The sequence below is a fragment of the Phascolarctos cinereus genome, unplaced genomic scaffold (assembly GCF_003287225.1).
Source record: "Phascolarctos cinereus isolate Bilbo 61053 unplaced genomic scaffold, phaCin_HiC Scaffold_4;HRSCAF=312, whole genome shotgun sequence".
NCBI lineage: Eukaryota > Metazoa > Chordata > Mammalia > Diprotodontia > Phascolarctidae > Phascolarctos > Phascolarctos cinereus.
Genome location: NW_027555847.1, coordinates 73,595,524 through 73,619,773, shown reverse-complemented (window position 1 = coordinate 73,619,773; position 24,250 = coordinate 73,595,524). Strand labels below are relative to the sequence as shown.

Sequence of the window (24,250 nt, the reverse complement as noted above, 5' to 3'; positions counted from 1 at the left end):
TTGACCATGGTCACACAGCTAGTTCGTGTCAGAGGTGAGATATGAATGCTAATCTTCCTGACTCCAGTCCCAGCATGATATCCACAATGCCAACTGCTTTGTGTATTGTATCTGTAGAAGAGGCTCTTAATCTGGGGTCCACAGACCCCCTGGGGGTCTGCAAACTTTACATGTGAAAATATTTTGATAATTATATTTCAATATAATGGTTCTTACAATCTTATGTATTTTATTATTTAAAACATTATTCTGCGATTGGGTCCATAGGCTTCAGCAGACTGCCAGAAGAGTCCATGACAAATACAAAGTTTAAGGACCCATGATCTACAGCCTAATTCTCCCATTTAGGCAGTTTTCTCAGATATGCAGCATTCAATATGTCTCCTTCAAGTGCTCTCATTAAGAGCCTCACGGCCATGGGCATTGCCCAGGTCACAGGTGGTAACCGACTAAGCAACTGCCCGTAGGCACAAAAGGGACGTTCCAAGGAAGCCTTGCATAAGGGCTAGAGTTACAAGTCAAGGCACACTGGCAAAATACTGACACTCATCAGCCCTTCTCATGCTCTGCTTCCCCACAAACAGTGCTTCTGTGGGCTTTACTAGGACATCCCTTCCCCATTCCTTCCTTTGCTCACTCCCTAATTAATTAAATTAGGCATACCAAAGACATTTAGAAACATAGTGAAGCAGTGTACAAATCTCCTGTGCAACTATATTCCTACAAAGAGAATAAAAATAAATTCTACAGCTGGCCAAATTTAGTGGTTAAGATGATACCATAACACAAATTTGTGCGTGACCCATATGTATACATACACATATGCATATATGTGTGTGTTTATGTGTGTATGTATAAAATTGAGAGGACCTTGCCTCAAAAGTCTCCTTTTGAAATAACCTGGAAGAAAAATCCCAGACTATAGTAATCAAGCTTTCTCTCTTCTTCAATTACCATTATCATCACAATTACGACAACAAAAATGGTAACAATATCCCTCAAAGTCATATAAAAATTAATGGTAGTCTAATTCCCAAAGGTATAATAGTCCAGGATCCCACTGTAGATCGACCACAAGGCAATTAGATGGCTCAATGGGCAGAGCTCTATGCCTGGAGTCAGAAAGACAAGTTCAAATCCATCCTCAGACACTTCCTAGCTGTGTGACCCTGGAAAATCACTTAGTTTTTTGTCAGCCTCAGTTTCCTCAACTGTAAAACGGGGAAAACAACAGCACCTACCAGCCAGGGTTGTTATGAGGATCAAATGAAATAAAAATGCTTTTTCTCCTTGTTCCTCCCACTGTCCATCCACATCTCAAGCTCTTAGATCAAAAATCTTTCTCATTGAGATAGAAAAGAAGTAGATACAGTTAGAAGACAATATTAAAGGAGAAGGAGCTAGATTTAATTCTGATTTGCCATTACTAAATCACTGTGTGACCTTTTAGCTGTGTCCACACGTAGGTGGCAACAGTAGCAGGTGACTTTTTTGAGTACAGAAGTACATTATAAACAATTCATTTAATCCTCACAAACATTGTTAAGATAATCCTAATTTTTCAGAAGAGGGAATGAAGGCTTTGAGGTTAAGTTATTTCATTCATGGTCACAACAACTGGAATATCTTTAGGATGGATGATTTGAACCCTAGTATGTCCTGACTCCAAGTCCCTGAACTCTCTCCACTCAACCATATAACTAACCTCTCTGGACCTCAGTTTCCTCACCTATAAAATACGGCTGGACTAGATAATTTCCTCAAGTTATAATTTCTATGATTCTGTGACCTATGAATGAAAGGGAAAACACAAAGGAAATTACAACATATTCATAAGGACATTGCCTCAAATTTAGTCAGATTCTGGAAAATATACCCTGCCATTACATTTTTTAAAATACTCATTTTTCCTTGGAAAAAAACTCAACAGTACATACCAACATAAGAATTTCAGAAACAGCATACTGGATCAGACCACTGGTTCATTCAGTCCAGTAATCTATCTCTGGCAATGACCCCCAGAACATCATCTTGCATAATTTTTATCTTCGGTTGAGTCACACTCGTCATGGAATCTGCCAAATGGGCCAACCATGTAGTACTGGAAACACGGCAGCATACAATGCCTTTTGAATTTGAACCAATTTTCCTCTGTCTCTTTCCCTGCTCCCAAGCTCCCCCAAATTAATCACAGCTCTCATCTCTCTCTTCCTGTCATCTTACTATTATCTTTACTAACTTCCTGATGAACAAATCTTCAAACCTACGCTGTGATACAGGACATTGTGCAGCTAGATGGTGCAGTGGATAGAGTGCCAGGACTAGAGAGAGGAAGACTCTTCCCAAGTTAAAATCTGGCCTCAGACACTAGCTGTATGACCCAGGAGAGTCACTTAGCCCTGTTTGCTTTAGTCTCCTCATCTATAAAATGAGTTGGAGATGGAAATGGCAAACCACTTCAGTATCTTGGCCAAGAAAACCCTAAATGGGGTCATGAAGAATCAGACATGACTGAAAAATGACTAAACATTAGTGTGCCAAAATTTGAAGGAAAAATGATGGAAAAATCCTTAAGCTTTCAAAATGGCTTCCCAAGCCATCCTTTCATTTCCAGTCTTGCTGCTACTGGCCTCAGTTAGGTCCTCAGCACCTCATACTCAGGCTGTGACAGAAGACTCCTCCTTTTACTGTTCCTCTGCCTACCATCTTCCCCCCTTCCAAACTTCCTCCAATATTGCTCCCTACACCAACTTGCTTAAAACAGTTTGATCATGTTATTCACCTGCTCAAAAGCAGCTAGGTGACACAATAGATAGAGCCCTGGATGTGAAGTCAGGAAGACCCGAGTTCAAACCCAATCTCAGACAATTATTAGCTATGTGACCCTGGGCAAGTTACTTAAACTCTGTCTGCCTCACTTTACTCAGCTGTAAATTGGGAATAATAATAGTGCTTACTTCCCAGGGTTGTGAGGATCAAATGAGATCTATGTAAAGAGCTTAGCACAGTGTCTGGCACACAGCAAGTGCTTAATAAATGCTTATTTCCTCCCCCTCACCTTCAAAGCTCTCATCTGCAGAAGGACTTCCAAACTCTTTAGACTGTCCACAACTGGTTCTTGTGTACCTTTCTGCCATATCTCTATCTGCTCATCATATTCCTGAACCTTCCACTCTAACCCTGACAAGATGCCTTACACCTCTGCATTTCAATGCTTTCATCCATACCAAGTCATTCCTCTGCTTTGAGTGCCCCTCCAATTCTTTTCTGCCAATTCATTTATTCATTCACTATTTACTAAGCACTCTTTCTTTTTCCTTCGGTCCAGGCCTGAGATTTTATTGGCATCTCCCTCTACCAATGCAGCCTACCAACTGCTCTTGCAACTGAGCCTTAGAGAGTTTGCTTTAGGCAGGGAAAGGTTAAGTCACTCCCCTGCGTTTCAAAGCCAGTATGTTTCAAAAGCAGGACTTAACCCAGGTCATTCTGACTCAAAGGCTAGTTCTCTATCCAACTCGTTATACTGCCTTTCATCAAACACTAATTCTATATAAAATACTATATGGTTACTAAAGGGAATAAAACAACTACAATGCCAAATAGTATATTAAAAAAATAAAAACCACAAAATACAAAGTGCTGGGTAATGTCAGAAAAAGAAAAGTACTTCTGGCTGAGTGAAGGTAGAGAAAATCGGAGAAGGTAGATGTTAAGTAGAGCTTTGAAGAATAGTGTTTAAAAAGACAATGATGGTAAAAGAAGGTATACCAGGCAATGAGCAAGGGTGTGGAAATGAAACTTGCTGAATATATATGTACAAGAGTTACTGGGAAGATTCAAGCATGGGCACATGGAGGGAGGCAGTATGAATTCCATGTTGGAAAGTAGGAAGGTACCAGATTTTGGAGTGTTTTTAACTAAATGCCACCAATCTTTCAAGATAAAGTTCAAATCCCTCTTCTTATGTAAAATGTTCCCTGACCCCAGCCTATGGTGAGGTGACTTCTCCTTTCTGCTGAACACTTGTCATTTTCTCCACAGTTCATTTAGATCTCTTATTCCTCTTATAGGGCTGGTCTTAAGCACTGCATACAATTTCTTCTACTAAGTTTTTCCATATTTCTCTTATTTCCAGAACTAGATTATAAATTACTTGAGGTCTAGAATTGTATCTCCATTATTTAATACCTCACAGCATTTCTCACTATGTCCTGTTTACATATGATAAGCACTCAATACAATTTTGCTAATTAGCAATTCAGAATTAGCTAGATCACAACCAATTTGGTAACACCATGTAGATCAAGTGGAATGATAGCACAATACAGTAGGCAGGATGGTAGATTTAGAATCTAATAGACCTAAAATCAGAACCCACCTGGGACATTTACTAGCTGTGTGACCCTGGGCAAGCCACTCAACTTCTTTCAATTTCCATCTTCTAGTTTGTAAAATAGGGACGATAATACTTGTAGTATGTACCCCACAGGGCTGTTGTGATGATCAAATTAAGTAATGTATGTAAAGTATTTTGTAAAGCTAAAAGCACTATACAGATGTGCAGTAGTAGTAGCAGTAGTAGTAATAGTAGTAGTAGTAGTACCACCACCTGGTGTTTAAAGGACACTTCATCCCCTTTCTCCCTTTTATTTTCCTTTCATTTTATTTGTTGTGATGTTTCTGTACAGATGCCTAGTGGTTCTCATTTTGTTATAGAGTTTGTTACAAGAGGTCTACCGCTTAAAAAAAGAAGACTCATTTGCATCTGGACTAATTTCAAAGTGACACCTGAGTGTCAAGTGTTTAAAAAGCAAGTTTTGTTTCTGAATCATGTGAACAGCTTCTTCCAACCTCATGGAAAGTCTCTTACACTATAGTGTATTTAATAATGATATCTTAAATGGTCATAAAAAGAAAAAATATCATTTATATTTTTACATTATATATTTACAATAATGACTATTATTATAAAACCATGGCTTGTGAACTTTTAAATCTGGAACTAAATAGTCAAATCAAAGTTAACAAGGAAATATACTAAACTACATTTGTGAAACTACATTTCTGACCATTATATCCTGACCATTCATGACATCTTATGAATATAGGATTTAAAACCACTGAGTGTCATTTAAAACAATTTGACAATGAAATATGATGGCTATTTTAAAACAAAAGGACATCTTATATGGCACCAAGTGTGGATATAAGATACTGTGTGTCAGAGATAGTGAGACACCCCCCTCCCACCTCTCAACAGGCAATGGATGTGACTAATTTTTTTGTTGGCATGTGCTAAATCTTTGGCTGAGCGATCCTAATGTAATGCTGAAACTATGACAACAATACACTACTCAGAGGATCGCTTTCTTAGAGATAAGCTGTCTGGCGCAGGCCCTGCAGTTCAATCACTGGGATAGAAACCTGCACTTTTGCAAATTAGAATTGAGTTTTATGCTTCCCTCACCCCAATGCCATAGAACACCAAAATCCACAATGGTCACAAGGTCATTACAGAATTAAAATGGAGTAAAAGTGACACAATCAACAAATTGTAACCCAAGGGGAATGGATGCTCTCTTCCCTTGCTGCCAGCTTTTGGCACCAGGTACAATCAGTTCTACCTGGATCCCCAGTCCCTTGAGAACCCTCCTCCTTTTTTGGAGATCTTTCAAAAGGATCATTTGAAAAACCCCATCCAACTTACTTGGAATAAAAGAGGAAACATAAAAACAAACATAGTATCATAGGAGCTGGAAGAGACATAAGAAGCATCTTCAGGGGTAGGGAATCTTTGGCCTCAAGGCCACACATGGCCTTCTAGGTCCTTGGGTGTGGCCTTTTGACTGAATCCAAACTTCACAGAACAAATTCCCTTAACAAGTTTTACAGAGGGGGAGCAGCTAGGTGGCGCAGTGGAGAGAACACTGGCCCGGATTCAGGAGGACCTGAGTTCAGATCCGGCCTCAAACACATAACACTTACTAGCTGTGTGACCTGGGCAAGTCACTTAACCCCCACTGTCCAACAAAAAAAAAAAAGTTTTACAGAACAAATCCTTTTATTAGTCTTTCCACTGTACCATACCAACTACTGCGGTGGTCTTTCCATACCATTCCACTCATTTTACACAACTAAACTGAGCCCTGGGGTGGTTGAGACACTTGCCCAAGGTAAGATCTGGAGTGTTCCCCAAACTTCAAGACTCAATGGGAAACACTGATGCCAGAGGGAGCCAGAATAAGGCTGACAAAACTGACTTAGATGAGCTGACAAGAGATCTGTTTGAATAGTCTAAGGAGGGAGCATTCTAAAAACCAGTTAAAGAGACAGTCTTCATAGAGGGTGGGACTATGAGACCCAAGTGTAACAAAAATAAAAATAAAAGACTTCAAAGGGACAGAGTCCAGTTGTACCTCCAGAAGTAAGGGATCTTAACCTTTTTGTGTGTCATAGACCCCTTTTGGCAGTCTGGAGAAGTTAATAAATCTTTTCAGAATGGTTTTAATGCACAAAATGAAATACACAGAATTACAAAGGTACTCAATTGTAATAGTTATCAAAGTATACATATATATACATACATACATATATATATGTGGTTTAAAGTTTACAGACTTTAGGTTAAGAATCTCTGCTCCAGAACAACCCTTCTAGGATTTCAATGATCTCCTGGAGAGGAGCTAATAAGCAGATGAACCTAATGACATCACCAAAGAGAGAACCAGCAGGTGATGAGGAGGAAGGGTCTCAAGGACAAAGGCATCCAAGATACATAACATGGAGAGCAAAGAGCCACGGCAAGACAGTGACCAAATGAGAGTGACTAACATAAACAAAGGATCCTTGGAGGGAACCCCAACGTGAAGTAACAAATGTTAGCCTCCCCATTCTGGGGCAGGGGGACATTTGGAGCCAGAGGCTGAGGGATGGTGGTCTCTTTGGAGGAGGCAGGTCTTTTGATAGCTCTATGGCCTTGAGTGTGAGCTAGAAAGAGGTAGGGCTCTCTGGGGCTGGCTCTGCTACTCACTTACTAATCATATGACTAACCTCAAGCAAAGCACTTAACCTAAGCTTCCATTTTTTCACTTATAAAATTGGATAATACCTTCATTGCCTACCTCTCAGTGCTGCTGAAAGGAGCAAAGAATACAATGCATGGAAAAGCATTTTGATGAGAGAACTGCATAAATTATGTTACTGAATTTATCACAATATATCCTTTTATATAAGCCTACCACAACCTCCCCTATTTTCAGAAGGCAGGATTGTAGAGCTAATAGCATTGCTGGTTTTAAGTCAGGAAGACCTGGATTCAAATTTCTATTACACTCTAAGTGCTGCAGACACTGTAGCAATGGGGGCAAGTCATTTAATGTTACCTTCAGTTACCTGATCTGTAAAATGGAGATATTTTTCATAATACCTACCGTGCAAAGTAGTTCTAAGGCAAAGTAGAAAACCATTTAAAGGCTATGCAATTCAGTAATTATTACCATCTTTCATCAATGTCAACAACTTGTGATTCTGTTGGTGTGGGAAGAGACTATAACTCCTGTGTGACTAAGTCATCATAGGGAGGCGTATGAGACAGAACTTACCCCGGTGCCCTCAGTGAGAAAGTGTCAAATTTGAACCTTGGTCCTTCCTATATCCAAGTCCTACATTCTTTCTACTTTGCCAACAAGACACTACTTCTTCCACTGTTTTAATCTCGATTCTCAAACCCAAGGAAACAAAGGCTGTATCTTTGATAAGAATTTATGGGTCATATGCATCTCAGAACATTCAACTTTTAAATTGAAGTGGGCATTGGGAAAATCCTTTAAATTCATATCCTTCTGGAATACTTGACGGTTTAGTGGTACCGAAATGGATTCTATTACCTATCGAAGTGGTCAAAAGGTAGAAAACTTGACCTCCAAGTCCCCTTCTTCCCAAGGGGAAAAAAAGAGGAAGAGAAGGAAGAAGAGGAAAGGAAAATGAGAAGGAAGAGGAACACGACTAAGGACCAGTAGAAAAAGAAAAAGGAAAAGGAAGAGAGGTTCCCAAAGGGAGTTAAGAATTGTTACAGGTTTGATCACTGCATTCAGCATATGCAAACATTTTGCTGGCACGTTTTCATGAAGATAGTGGGACAGTGGTGACAAATTAACTCTTCCCTGGATATATTAGTCTATGACTAAAGTTGCAAACAAGTTATCTGTTGCTTTCCAGTAACCTGAAGGCTAAGCTCTGAGGAAAAAACACAAAAGAACACTATACCATTTGTATCTAGCAGCTCAGAAAATGAGAAGGAATGTCTAGAAAAACACATTTTATTAGATCATCTTCCTCTGAGTTTGCCATTTGGGATGTCATGTTTGAATAGCAATCCTTTCTCTCGGTTAATGAAATTGAGGGAAGGCATTTTTTTCCCCTCCCTCTCAAAGAAGGGCTGTGCTATCAGTAAAAATCAGAAGCTGCTCAGAGAAGGAGAAAGATTTCTGTAGGAATTAATGAAAAACAAAAGAGTTTAACTTTGGAGGGGGGGGTAGCTATCAAAAGCAGAGGGGAAAAAAATTAAGTGCTATTCCAGTTTCACAGTCTCCAGATGAGTCACTAACAACACTCGGGAAGTCTAAGGTTCTGTAATATTCATGACTTTAACAAGCCAACTGAATCATGGCCAGGTGGGTGCTCAATACATACGATTTGATGACAATGATTACAGAATAAGACTCATAAATGTATCTCAATGTGAGTAGTTAACACACACTAATGGGCCCAAACTAACACTAGTACACCACACACAATATACAGTAAAAAGAGCTTCTAAAATGACCTGCAGATAAATGAGCATCATTCTCCTCAGTGTGTAAGTCATTCCCTGCTCACCAAATGGATAGGTACTTAATTCAAATCCATCTTTCAGGTCAGAATTGTATCAAAACTGCAGGGCAGTGCCTCTCCTAAAATGTCTAATTTATCACCAGGGATAGGCCCCAGTGACAGGCAAGCCCACTCGAGAGCCGATTTCAGCTATACCGTGCATAATAAACACTGACTGGTGAACTTCCACAAAGAGGCTAAGTATAAGACAGAATAATCAGCAAATTGATGGAGTCCACCTCTATCTATATTTCTTTCAAAGAATAATTATTTGTTAGTTTAAATTTTTCATGCCTTTGTTAGAGTTCTGAAATCCGTAAAAACATCAGATGAACTTGGGTCCCTGCTACAAAACCAAAAAGGTGGAATTCAAATACATTTTCATTTGCTAATAGGCCTTAATTGAAGAGGAACATATCCTGCTTAAAACAAATGATTATCCTTGATTATATGGAAGGATAAATAGAACAGTAAGTCACAAATTATACTAAAATGTTCTAGCTTCTAGCATTTTAATTAAAATTTTAAAAAAAGAATATACCTCAACCATTTTCTGAAATGAAATGTTCATCCTTGTCACAAGCAGCTGGCAAAGTCATAATTCATTCTCTAGGCAACTGTTTCTGTATGAACAATAACCACTTTTCCATTAGCAAGTTAACTACATCTTTGGGGAAATGATGTTGTGAAAACAAATAAATTCATTAGTGATACAACAATTCCACTTCATCTGCTCCACTGTATCAGTACCACAGTTTAGGCAATTTGCCACGCCAAAAGAAAAAAAACACCAAAAAAAGGCCAATGTCAAAATAATCCATAATTATGACAAACAACATAAGTTACAACTCTAATGCAATTTTTAATACAATTTAAAACTGAAAATTAGTGAACCAGAAAGTGTGAAGTTTTGCAATGAATACAAATAAATTGCAATCATTTATGCCATTTAAATGATTCTTAGCTCCAAACCAACATTTTTGTAATTTTAACAATCTTTCTTTACTTGGTGTTACTATACCTCATTCATTCATCTCAAAAGCCCCAGGCCAATTTGGATTGTGCTCTATATCCTTTATATAACCCTGCACTCTCCCACCTGACAAGCTGAGTGAGATTCCAAGAATGGGGTCACAGCAATATTCCTCCCAATATCCTTTCTTCCTCTTTGACTATGGAATTTCAAGCCATCTTTTAAAGTCCGCCTCAAAAGTCATCGAAGAATCAGAGTCACAGAATTGACCTCAGTGGTTAACTAATCCCACACATACTTGAAAATTCTCCTCACCACAAGAGACATGGTGAGCAATCGTCACCTAGCCTATCCTGGAAGACATTCAATGTGTGGAGACCACTATCTGCGGAGTCAGCTCATTCCACTTTAGGATAGGACCGACTCTTAGGAAGTTCCTCTCGGTGCCAAGCAGAAATTTCATTCTTGACAATTTCTACCCACTGCTCCTTGCTCCACCCTCTGGAGCTAAACAGAACAGGTCAAACACCTACCTCTCTTCCACAAAACAGTCTTTCATATACTTTAAAAGAGATCTCGCGCCCAACCTTCCCCACACCCATCCCTTTTCTCTTCAGCACAAATATATGATGATCAAGGCATGAACTGGAGTTCCTTCATCATCCTGACTGCTCTCCTTTGGATATTCTCAACATCCTTCTAAAATAATAGCGCCTAGAATGGAATCCAACACCCCTCCACATGCAGTTTAACCAGGATAGAGTAAAACAAGTCGATCACTTCCTTACTCCCAGACTAATGCAACTGATTTCACTTTTTTGGCCCCCTATCACTGTTGAGTTTTCAGTTCCCACTAAAGTCCCCAGCTCTTTTTCATTAGAACTATGGTCTAACCATGCCTCCCTTATTTTATACTGGCAAAGTCAATTTTCCTTAACACAAAGGAAAGACTTTTCCATATGTCCTTATTAAATTCCATCTTATTACATTCAGCCCAATGTTCTAGCCTACCCAGTTCTTTGCAGATCTTAATCATCATCTGATGAAATAATTATAATTCCTCCCTCCATGTCATTTACAAATTTAATGAGGATACCATGTTATCCAAGGCATTTGCCTTCATTAAGTTTTCTTTGGTCCCCTCCCTTGAATTTCATACAAAACCGTTTTGAATCTCTCTGCTGCACTCATAGATAAATCTGTGCATGCCTTTATCATCTGGCTACACTGGCTTCATGTGACTGTTTTATGTAAAGGACCCCATTACACACATACAATGCTCTGCACACAGTAGGCATTTCATGTATGTTTGTTAGACTGAATTAAACTTAACTCAGAGGCTTCCTCCTCCAAGAAGTATTTCTAGATTACCTATATAATTACCTACCTACACAATAGTCTCAAATGCTACACACGAGAAGAGGTTTGGGTGGAAGAATCAAGACATCCGAATCACTCAGAACTATACCAACCATGTTTTTGCTTTGTTTTGTTTTTCACTTAAATGGATGTTTGTCCTATATCTGCATCCACAGAAAGAACTGATAAGCAGAAGTATGTGTGGAATAATTTTACATATATATACACACATATATACACACATATATACCTATTTGCATCTAAGTGTAGCAGCCATCTCTGGGTAGGGGAAGGGGGAAAGAAAAAAGAAATCTGCATGTTAATTTTGTCGTATATTTGAAAACAATAGTAAGTTGTACATAGTAGATTTGCAGCTTCATGTGCAATCGCCTTTTTAATTGTACTATGTTATGGAAATGCTTTTATTCCAGAAATTAAGAATAAAATTTAACAATAAAAAATGGATGTGAACTGAGCCAGGTCATTTTTTACTAAAATGATTTAATGATGGCCTTATGTAAACATAACCCAAGGAAGACCATTTTAAACTGAAACCAAGTACCAATGCAAATCAAATCTGCAGGTTTTGCTTGTGTGGGCCAAAGAATCTCTAAACCTAACGGTTTGTTTACTGAATAGTTGAGACTGTTAGTCTTAATTATCAGGGCACTATCTCTTCAACTCTGTTTTTAAAACCCATCAATTAACCACAGGAAGGAAAGAGCAGATACAAACATATATTGCTACTCTTTTGATATGCTAACATCTCTCAGTGAAGACTACTGGTTCCTAATACTTAGTCACTAACCAAATTATTAGTTAATGGGGAAGGGAGTCAAAATTGCCAAATCTCATTTGTGAATGCAAGCTGTCACTTCACATTAGCTATGCCCTAGAATTCAGCATTTACACACACAGATTAGAGTTTTTCCTCCCCATCACATTTTTTAGAGACTGCACTGAATCTTCTGTATGCTTTCCCAGACTTCTCAACCTAAATTATGAGTTAGCAGGCCAAGAAAGGTCAGCACCTGGTAGCCAAGCTTTGGGTGCATACCCTCTCCAGGCTTAGCTAGGCAGAGCAAACTCCAAAGTCTCCTACTGCTCAGTGAAGTCTTGTCCAAGGTCAACCTTGGAGAAGCTGGTTTTTATCTTTGTGTCATGTGGCAGCATCAGAATAAGACTTTTCTGGGCTAAATTATCAATTCCTTAAAACTTAGGTTTTCCCCTTGATTTGCACTTTGCTCTCTTAACAGCTTACCGTTATGCCAACTCACACATATTCCGATAGAAATTCTCTAATACATGAACTGCTTCAGAGTTTGAAGATAGATATCTCTCCCACTCCCACCACCATCAGACCCAAACTTGAACTGATTTTTAGAAAATACTTGAGCATTATTGGATTAAGGGGAAATATGATAGTCCTCTCTTTCAAATTCCTTGTTATTTGTCATGGAAAAATATTCACCCTTAAAGTATACGTCTAGTTTGAATGGCCACTCTCTTGTCAAACTCATCTTCCTAAAATGCAGATCTGACCATGTCACCTTTCCCCCAACCCTAATCACTAAACTCCAGTGGTCACCTATTACCTCCAAGATCAAATATAAAATATAAAATCTGTTCAGTATTCAAAACCCAGTATAACCTGGCCTCTTCCCACCTCTCCAGTCTTCTTACACCTTATTCTCCTCCACCTCCCTCCCACTTTCCTAAGTACTCTGCAGTCTAGTGACATGGGCAGCCTTTTGGATCCTTCCACAAGATACTCCATCTCCAGACTCAGTGCTGAATGCTCTCCTTCCTCACCTCCATCTCAAAGTTTTAGTTAAAGTCCTACCTTATGGAAGAAACATTTCCCAATCCTCCTTAATCTTAGTGCCTTCCCTCTGAGATTATCTGCAATTTCAGTATATAGCTTGTTTGTACACAGTTGTTTTCTCCCCTGTCAGACAGTGAGCTTCTTGGGAGCAGGGTCTGTCTTTTGCCTTTCTTTACATCCCCACTACTTAGCAACAGTGCCTGACACATGGTTGCTGTCCTTCATTCTTCAAAAGGACCAAAATGATATTATCACATCGAGGTAAAGGTACAGTATGTTCTACTGTCAGACCAACATGTGTCAGACCAATGGAAGCTCAGAAGGCTCTACCACGGGTGGGGTGCAAATAGTCTATATGAACATTTGGATATAATACATACTTAATAAGTGCCTTGTTGACTTCATGACTCTGAACTTGTGGAAGTGACTGAAATATGGGCTAAAAAGAGTTGGGATCTAAGGTTACAACTGTCCTGCATGTCAGATGTGCCTGACTTGCAGCTGCACTTGAATCCAGAATCAATCCACCCTGGGAATCACATTTACTGTATATATACTTTGTTTTTACTTCAACATATACACGCTATTTCCACAGATAGAATTTAAGTTCCTTGTGGGGAAGGACTATTTCATTTTGTCTTTGAATCCTGCAGTGCCAAGCACAATAGGTGCTTGCTTATACACAGCAATTCTTTTTTCTCCTAGAATGACAATTTCTATGCATTCTGCAACCAGGCTAAAGAAGGCTCTCTCAGGTTTCCTCTGGAGACGAACTGAAGTGATGTATCTTATTCTAAGAAACATTAAGCTAACTAGAGGTGATTTGTGAATTACCATACCTGAGATAAACTGCTAATTCAGTGAAGCCCAAAGACGTTTATATTGCTTAGGGGGTGTGCCAAAAGATTTGAGCTCAGATCCCTTTTCTCCAACCAGGAACAGACCATATGAGAGGGATTCATAAGCCAAGTGAGTTCCAAGCTACTTGGCACCTGCAGAATGACTGTCTTGGAGAACCCTCAAGGGACTAGTATTTTCTAGTGATCCTGTCCCTAAGACACTTGGGAATAAATATGGAAACTATGGAAAAGTCAGTAAAAAATAATTCATCTCTCCCTTCCCCCAACATACAAACAGCTCACCAGTCCACTTTGGTTTCACCTCGGTATCAGAAATATATCCACTTTAAATAAAATCCTATTTCATTCCAAGTAATGTGACCACTAGTCTTTCAAAGTCTCCAAGAATTAGCCTGTAAGTGGCTAGCATCACTGGCCATGGGATACCAGCAAAACTAAATGTCTCAGTCCCATGGGATTTGATTATTTTTATATAATCAAGGCCACAGACAAGAAGAGTCACTTTAAGAGGAACTAGGCAAACAAGAGGAATAAATGTTTATTACCTCACCAATCATTTTATCATTAGTAAACAAAACTGCTCTGAAAAGAATTACTCAAGTAATTTTTCTAGTTGGAAGGGACCTTAGAGTTGATTTATTCTAATGGGCTCATTTTATTTGTGAGGAAACTGAAGTTCAGAAAGTTATTACTAAAACCCCTTTCCCTAAAATGCCACAGCTCATCCCACTACAGAGTTCTGCCCCCCTTTAATAAAAGTGAGTTTTTAATAATCTAAACACTAAAAGAAAGGCCTCTTAGCCTTAGGTAGAGGTTTTCAATCCTTACAAGGTGAACATATATTTCTCAAAAATATATTACTCACTGGTAAAGACAACTCCATCACAGGCTCATAGACACAGACCTAGAAGAGGTCTTAGAAGTAGTCTAGCCCAACCCCTGCAAAACCTTTAAATTTCAGTAACTACTAAAATATAACACCCTCCCATTGGGCTATATTAAAGAAACATATATAGGAAGACTGACTTTTCTAGACTCATAGAGAAGTACAGACCAACTCTAGTACCCACTCTTGATACTTTTCCTTCACTGAATAAGTGTTATTATTTAGAGGTGACTAAGCATGGTGCTAAGTATACAATGACAAAAATGAAGCAGTCCCTGCCCTCAAGGAGCTTACATTCTACTGAAGGGATACAACATACAAACAGATAAGAAAGTACAAAAAACAGCATAGACAAAGTTATTTGAGAGTGGTACTATCAACTAGAGGGAGGGTTGGGGGAAATCAAGATAGGTTTCATGGGATTCTTCTATGTTATAAGAGTTGAGTGGAGGTGGGGGGGGAGAAATCAGGAAATAACTGATGTAAAAATAAAGGGCTTTAACAAAACTTTTTAGAAAACGACTACAAGGCTTTATAGTATAGAGAGCTAATTTGGAAATATGGATGAAATCTCACCAACTTTTAAGGATTGCTCCAAACTCTTTTGCTGTCCTGGAATTTACTGTATTAGATACTACTTAAACTCTAAAGGCTCTTGGCTGGGAGGTATTTTTTTCTTCTCTAAAACTTTCTTGGCACTGGCATTTATTGTAACTGGATTTTACCTGCAGAACATATGATTTCCTATCCTGGAACAGGACAAAATAAATAACCTCTAAGACACCACTCAAGAAATCAATCCCCTCCATACGACAGGTTGTCACCCAGCTTCTGTTTCAACACTTCCACTGATGAGGAATTCAATTCCTACAACCAGGAAGCTTTGTCTATTTCCGAACATCTCTTTTTGTTAGAATGTTACTTCCTTGATGTAATTATATCAAATAAAAGTTGGCTTCCCAGTAGCACCAACCTTGGCTCCTTGTTTCATTTTCTAAAGCAACAGAAAATAATCATATCCTTTTCCCCGAAGAGATCCTTTCACATATTGGAAGATAATTAATTAAGGAAGAAAGGAAGGAAAAAAGGAAGGAAGGAGCTTAATAAGTCTTTACTGATTTAAGGAAGGAAAAAAAATGATTTACTATGTACCAGACACTATGTATATAAATACAAGCAAAGCGAAAGTCCCTGCCCTCAAGGAGCTGACATCTAGTGAGGGAAGATAACACATAAAAGGGAAATGGGGGGTGGGGAGAAAAGTTTATGTGCATCATGGTTTGAAAAGGGTTGGGAAGTGTCATGGAAAGCCTGGTTCTGGGCAAGGTCAGTGAAAAGTTCTACAGAGCCCAAAAAAAGAGTCCAAATTCTAGGCAGAGAGGGATAAGAAGGATGGCATGAGTTCAAGAGGCATGGTTTGGAAATAATCCATTATCATCATCCAAGTGTTCTCTTCTTTAGGTTTCAAAATATGTCATTTCTTAATGCGCTATTTAGTCAGCAAGACTAAATGTTAACTGGTCAAATAACCTAAGATGTTACAAAGCAGCCCAGGAAGAACTAATTATTATAATGCCAACAAAGTACATGAATGCTAGTGAGTTGGAGGCTAATGCAATAGATGATGAAGTTAGGTGCGATTAATAATAGTTTTTTTAAAAAGGATTCTTTTCTTACAAAAGACACCTACTCTCCTTTTCAGTTAGAGGCAGATGGGACACCAACAATTTAATGTTATTGGGGAATTCCATGGCACTTTGATATAACATTTTATAGGGTTCAGTAACTTTGAGGCCTTCACTAAAACCTATGGAATAAATCATGAAAACAATGATTACCAACATGAACAGCCTGAAATGTCTCCCTAAAATGGTAAACTACATGTGAGAGAAAAGTTTTAGATCATGATAGAAGAAGCAACTGAAATGGAAGATGGAGAAGACTAAGGAAAAGTTATACTGACGAGAATACTGTACATTACTCAAAGTAAAAATGGAACATAACCTGGGTGAAATATTGTAGGAAAGAAAAAAGACAACAGAAGGAAGAAAATGGAAGAGTAAAAATCAAAACTGACCAAAACAAAAGAAAATGAAAAGGACGTGAACATGCAAAAAAGATACATTTAAAAATTAGTAAGAGCAAGGTTGTTATCACCTTAAGAACAAAATATAAAAACTAAATAGAATATGTAACATACAATTTTATTAGATATTAAGCACCTATGAGTAAAGTATTGTAGTACTGTAGTAGGAGCTGGAGACACAAAGACAAAAGTGAAAAAAATACCTGCCCTCAAAAGGCTTAAAATCTGGGGTTGCAGGGAGATGTAGAGTGGTGGGAAGGATGAAGTATGTCCATAGAGATAAATAAATACCACGTAATACAGTAATTTCAAAAGGGGAGGAACAGAACCCCTGGAGGATAGATCAGGAAAGGTCTTATATGGAAGGAAGTAGCTGAGGTGTGCTTTGAAGGAAGCTAGGGATGGATTTTTTGTTTTGTTTTGAGGCAAAGATAAGGAGGAAGGAGTGCACTCCTGACATGGAGAAGTAACCCTGTCTAAGCCAGAGGCAGGAGATGAAATAACCAAGGACAAGCAACAGGCAAAAGACCAGTTTGACAAGAGTGTCTGTGAAGGAAAACAATATTGACACAAGATTGGATAGGTAGGTAGGAGCCAGATTGCAGACAGCCACAATACCAGAGATTTCTAACCAACTATGGCACAATAAGAAGATTACTTTATATCAATCAATAAACATCTATTAAACACCTATTAGATGTCAGGTATTGTGCTGTGCTGGATAGGTGTAGCTTATGATGTATTTTATCTTCTTTAGAACTGTTCTAAATAATAAACGATTATTAAGCACTTATATATACTATATATAAAGACCAGTTACTGGAGAAATAAAAAGAAAAAAAATCAAATTCCTTATCCTTGTTGAACTCATATTCCACAGTTCATAAAAGAAGGCATTATCAATTTGCTAATTACAGTAATTCTTTTCTTAAGAAAATCTGTGACAAAAATTTAATTTTTTTTACTCTGCACTCAATTCAGTATTTCCAGGCTAAAGAAAAGAATGGATCAATGAGCCTTTATTAAGCACCTACTGTGTTCTAGGCATTGTGCTTGGTGGTGCAGGATAAAAAGGAAAAAAAATGCTTGTAGACTTGACTTGAAACAGTTCCTGCCCTCAGGGAGTTTGTACTTTAGGGAGATAACATGTACATAAAAAGGTATATATAGAATATATGCAAAATAAATCCAAGGTACTTTAAGGAGTTCAGAGTTAGGAGAATCAGTAAAAGTTTCTTGTACAAGGTGTGAGAAAAACATGGAATTCTAAAGGATCCTAAAGCACATTAATAAATACTTGCTGGTTGATTAGACCTGCTTATGATACGGGACCTGAGCTCTGCCTGATTCTGTGTGGCCTTGGTAAAACAATTTTGCTTCTCTGACCCCCAATTTCCTCATCAGTAAAATGTGAATTGGGTTAGCTGACCTCTGAGGTCCCTTCCAGCTCTGAATATGTGATCGTTTGTTTGGAATCTGACTATGAAGAGTAAACCTGCTCTATGAAGAAAGACTCACAGGAAACTTATGAATGCCAGAATTGCCAGGGGCAGGGGATGGTCAAAATTTTCTCCAAATCTCCATATGCATTTCTCATTGCATTCTAGTCTGTTCATCCTTGCACAATCATTGGAAAATCCAGAATGCTCTCAACGAGAAGCTTATGTAATGTCATTAAGTGTTCAAATACTGGGCGGCAAAGTGCCCAATTTCTCAAGTCACATTTTTTAATACAGGTATAAGATTCATGGACCTCCGATATCTTCACATCTAGCAACACCTGCATTTAATATTCACAAATTTACTGAAGTAAAGAAAACGTATTCAAAATGGCATCTTCCTTTAACAGTAACAGTTATGTAACTAAATGGCAGAAAGAAGAGGGGGAAAAACACAAAAACAACACAGCTAATTCAATCAATAAACACTGGATCTTGTGAAAGAACGAAAGCATGTTATCCAACATGCTGCCCCTGTAACCAAACAACTGTGGCTTTGAAACACTCAATTAGGTATTAGAATTATTATTGTTATACATAAGTATGATTATTACTAGAATCATTCATGTTATATGGCTTTTACATATCCCTTTTTAAAGAAAAGTTAAACTTTTGTAGGTCTCTTTTTCACTATAAAATAATCACAGGCTTTTAACACATATTCTAACATTAAAAACATAAGTCTACATAAGTTTATCAACCTGAAAATAGCATAATTTGAGTTTCAAAATGTCAGACTTGAGCAAAATTAAACTCTTACTGAGCATTCATTTACAATCCTTTAACAGTGTAGATTAAACTAGTGAATCCCTTCAAATATCCAGTCTGACCTCACCTCTCTAAACTGTTTACTTACTTGAAAAAAAATCAGTTTACACAGAGTGATCTCCCAGGTCCCATCTGGCTGACATCCCACATGTTTCTCTCTTGCTCATTACTTCATTAAACTGACCAGTTGTTCTATTTCACCAAATTCACCAGCTGTTTTAGCATTTACATAGTCACAACCTGCTACACTGCAGAGAAACCCACTTTCCTGGTATAGGAAAAAAAATAACTATTTTGGCAAACTACAAACCTGCAGGAGCAACTTACACGTGAGATATCCCAGAACAGTAGTTCTCAAACTTTTTGTAGTCAGGATCTCTTTACATTTAAAAAAAATTATTCGGGATCCCCTCCTCAAGACCTTTGCATATATGAATAGTGTACTGAAAATTAAAATGTCTTAGTGTTATTATAAAAATGAGTTTGATCTCATGATCTAACTATAAAGGGTCTCAAGTATCCCTGGGGGTCCCCAGACCACACTTTAAGGATCGCTGACCTACAAAGTAGACTCTGTACTAAATGGCCATTCCAGAAAATACTCCCGATTCCTCAACTATTCAACAGGTAATCTAAAAGCAATGCTTCCTAATATCCAAATAGTTTCTAAAGATCTCACAAATATATTTTATTAGTTTTCTCTGCTGCTAATTCAATAAAGTTTTGCAAAGGCAGAATATAGAAATTCAACTGTAAAACTCCATAAAGATGACCTTGAACCTTGGTAAGGTTTTATTTTTTTTTTTTAAGTAGTTCATCTTGTTCTTAAACAAGAATCTTTCTACTTATTTCACTAAAGAAGTTATGTCATTTACCTTAATGAAATGTTTTATATATTGTCCAGTTTCAAAATAATTGAAAATTAAGATACTTTTTTAAACAAACACTAAAATAATTTTCTTAATACAATAATCAAGTTCACGTCCCATTCCACCCTTTAGTCATCATGTAAACCCAGTTTCTTTTTGCAATCTAGTTATACATTTCCTAAATTTAATAATTATTTTGCCTGATTTATGCTGTCTCTACACAAAGAATTAACATCCACCAGCAGTTCCTACCCATATATAGATTTGGAGCTGGGAAAAATCAAGCAAGTCAGTTCTCCTTACTGTGCAGAAAAACAAGAGTTAACTGATTTTCTTTGTAAACTTTCTATTTCACAGTTGAAATCTCAAGTAAAAAGAATTCTTCCCAAACCTACCGCAGATGCTATCTTTTCTTAAATAGCAAGCAACTAGTGAATAATATTTTTAAAGTAATGAATAAAAGGACCCTAACTTCATTCCCACCATCAGCCAGAATTCAATATCTTGTCTATCTTTATAAAGCACTGTTAATGTAGACAAGCAATGGGTTCTCTCTACCTACATTAAAGGATTCTTTTCAGCAATTTTATTTATTTAAGCTGACCTTTAACACATAAGAATTGAGGTCATCCCAACAAAACCACTAGTCAAAAAGTTTGCTCCATTTAAAACATAAACAATCCAATGTTTTCTTGACCTCTATTTATTGAAAATTTTAAAACAAATAGGCTCACATCCTCAAAAGGTCGAGGGGGGGAAAGAGTGTTTAAGAGTTAAGAACAACTCTTATTTTCCTATTAAACCAATTCCAACAAACAAATCAGACAATTACAGTCGGGAATCTGATTGGGGGTGGGCAGGCCAGAATCTACCGAGGCTGGTAATTAATAACACTCCAAAAGAATTTCCAAATGGCTGTCATATTACATCTTGTATTTGTTGCCATTTAAATATAAAAAACATATTTTTGCTCGACTAATGGGGTCCCCTCCTACCACAGAACAGTCTCTAGATTAGTTATTTCTTTAGACAATTGTTATGTACATGAATCTATACTAAAAACCTATTGCATCTAGTTTTGCACTGAACTCTTAAGTCCTTAATATATATACATATATATATATATATATATATGTATATATGTATGTATGTATTTAGAAAATGTTTTTCTTCCTTTACCGTTTCTTCTCATTTATCTAAAGGTAAAAAATGATTTTTGCAACTCATTGATATTTCATCAAGGCATACTAAAACAACAGATTTAAAGGTAATTTTACTTTGTTTGCCTAGTTAATTTCAGTGTGCTCATTAAAAAGGATTTCCCACATTTTTTTCTTTATTTGGATTTGTCCAATCAAAGGGAATTATGTAAACACCACATAAGAGCACTGAAAAAAAATTCTTCTTAACATTCCAGAGCTGCAAAATTATTTGATTTGCTTCCCTGTTTCACTTTTTCCTGGCAAAAAGGAAAAGGAGAACTTTTGTCTCTGAAAACCCTTTTGAAAGACTAAGACAACAGCAGCAGCATATGGACCCTGGTGAGTCAGTGGGGGCAGTTGCAGGGAGAAAGAGATCTGCTGTCCCCCATTCCCCCATGTTCAAGTCCAGTTGCTAGTGTGCAAAATGGGCTGAAAGCATGGGCCCATTCCATAAGCAGGTGCACTCCCAATCCCCACCCACTCATTCCATTTCCAATACTCATAGCACATTTGCCCCTGTCCAAGGGATTTCAGAAGTTCTAGGAGCATTGTGATGAAGCTACGGTCCAAGAGGACATCTTTGGAGGAATAGTGATTGAAACTGCTACTATTAGTAATCATAATCATTATTTGTTAGATTTGTGCAGGTAGAGCAGGTATACAAGACAGGTGAAAGTATAAAATTAAGCTAGGCAGGAGTCAAGGATGCAAGCTCCGTATAGAGTTAGCAAGCCACAGTACAGAGCTGGGAATTTTGAAGTTAGAGGAAAGGGGATTGCTTCCCTGGCATCCATTAGTGTTGGTACCACTGATTCTGGGTTTCCCCTCAAGTGCCCAAAGCTTCTTTCCATAGCCAAGAACTGGGGAGGGGTGGGAGGAAAGAGAATGCAGGGGGACCGGTCGTTAGGCAAGGAGAATAAAAGCACCCAGAACAATCTATGTGTAAAGTGCAATTAGTAAGTGTTTGCTACTGACTACGACAAGGATAATTAGGTTGGGGCTGGGCTGCCTAAATCTCATTTAAAAAGAAAGCAACCCAAGAAACTGCACTTAGACCCAGGCCTGACATTGTTACCTGGGAAACGACCCCAGCATACAAAGTACACAAATACGCCCCAAAGTCGCTCCCCGCTCGGCCCACTGGACTCAGCTTGGTGCTAAGTTAGGGTGGGAGGAACAAGGTGAATTACCCCCCACACACATACGCACACACGCTGGCCAAACCCCTTGGTTTCGGCAAGGAGGGCACCCTCCAGTGTATGTATGCTTGTTTGCGCGCGGCGGGTGGGTGGGGGCAATTAAAACTCAAAGCAAGCGATTTAAGAATAAACCGAGTTGCGAGCTGGCTCACCCAGCTGCCTTGGCTTACCCGCTTGGGGGTTTGGCCCCGGAGGCCGGCAGGCTGTCCATGGGTCCGCTGGGAAAGGGAGGCGCTGCTCTGTTCGCCGCTGCGGCAGCCGCCGAGCGCCCAGACTCCGACGTGCAGCCGGCCCGCTGCGGCCCGGGCAGAGTCAGGGGCGCTCCCTCCTCCTTCTCCTCCTCCTCCTCCTCCTCCTCCTCCTCCTCGGGCTGCAGCCACAGCCAAAGCTAACGCCAACGCCAAAGTCAACGCCAACGCCAACGCCGCCGCCTCCCTCCGCCTCCTCTTCCTCCTTCATTCACTTTTTCCTAGCCGACCCATAGTCCTGCCACGCGAGGGCTAGAAGAGGACGTGGGTGAAGAGAACAAAAAAAAAAAGAGAGAGAGAGAGAGAAAGAGAAAGAAGCCCCGGCTAGAGTCCAGCCCGCCTGGGAGGGGTCGCTACCCCAGCGCAGGGGGGAGGGGCTCTGAATCGCAGGCAGCTGGGCTGCGTGTGTACAAGGTGCTTTCAATTGTGTGAATACTTTTTAAGCGCCTGGAGGGGCACGGGGGAAGGCCGGAGCTAGGCTAGGCACTAGGTCCCAGTCTAACCCCACGTACCCCCTGCTTATTACTGTTACCTCGCATCCCACCCCCCAGAAAATAACTGCTGTCCTACCTCTATGACAATTACTGTTCTCCCCCTAAAGAAGTTATTGCTTTACGCGCCCCCATGATAATTACTGCTCTCCCCCCAACAATTAACTGTTTTTGCGTTCCACCTTTGACAATTACTGCTCTCTCCCCCTCCAATTATTGCTTTGCCCATCCCCCCCACACCTTGCCATTTACTGCTTTCCGTTCTTTCCCGCTTCCCCCTCCACCTTCAGGGGCAGCCTTAGAGGGTAAGTGCTGAAGTCCCAAACCTCCCCCCCTACCCATTCCATCACCACCAATCTGTATAGTTTTAGCTCCGCTCCTCCCCTACCCAATCCCAAGAGCCCACCTACACCACTCCCGCTCTCATGCAATAGGCACCTGAGTTTGACCCGGGAGGAGCAGGGCAGACCTCCGCTCCCAGAGAATCTCCACTTGTTCGTTATCTGCTCTTCTTTCTCCCCCAGTCCCCCCACCCCCCCCTTCCGTCTCTTCCGGCAAACTTAGGCAGCGGCGAGTGGAGCAGTTCAGCCATTTGATCCATGTGACTGCCCCCAAGCAGATCTACATAAACAGACCCACTCTAACTGTCCTTGTGGCGGGGAGGGACAGAGGATAACCTGCCGTGGCACCTTTAAATCATTAACTCGTAGGTGACTCACATGCATGGATGGAAAGAGAGGAAACCGGGCTTCAGAAGCGGGGTATTTGGTAGCTCAGGTGCAAGGGGTTACAATCAGGAACATTTGAGTTTTGTTCCGAAAGAGCAAACAGTCTCCCAGAAGTAGAGACAAGGGGAGACAGAAAGCCCCGAGATAAGGAAGGTAGGACTTATAAGGGACTGCTTAAACTAGCCATAGGCAGGGATGGACTTAACAAGTCTTTGTATCTGCCACATTCCTGAGACTGTCACCCTGACTTTGAATCTCCCAGCCTGGAGAAGATCCTTTGGGGATGGAGAGAGGAAAAGTTTTTAGTGGAGACTACTGGAAAAATCTGCTACTGGTCTCTATTTCTGTACCTACCTGAGCCTCAAGGTAACTATCTCACACAGAGG

The 24,250-nt window shown here is 39.3% G+C and overlaps 1 protein-coding gene across 6 annotated transcripts in view; it reads right to left on the bottom strand.

The window, feature by feature from the left end:
* The window catches only part of COBL (cordon-bleu WH2 repeat protein), a 336,290-nt gene extending 312,619 nt beyond the window's left edge, over positions 1-23,671 (bottom strand). For 3 of the 6 annotated variants that reach the window (XM_020981301.2, XM_078152259.1, XM_020981298.2), the window contains exons 1-2: positions 23,575-23,671; positions 22,568-22,897 (exon numbers count right to left, since the gene is read on the bottom strand). In XM_020981301.2, the coding sequence (XP_020836960.1) occupies positions 22,568-22,608 (41 nt within the window). In that variant the 5' untranslated portion in view covers positions 22,609-22,897; positions 23,575-23,671. Of the gene's footprint in view, positions 1-13,046; positions 13,166-22,567; positions 22,898-23,574 lie in introns of those variants that run through there. The other 3 variants (XM_020981299.2, XM_020981300.2, XM_078152258.1) reach the window with 2 other exon arrangements.
* Between the last annotated feature and the right edge of the window lie 579 nt (positions 23,672-24,250).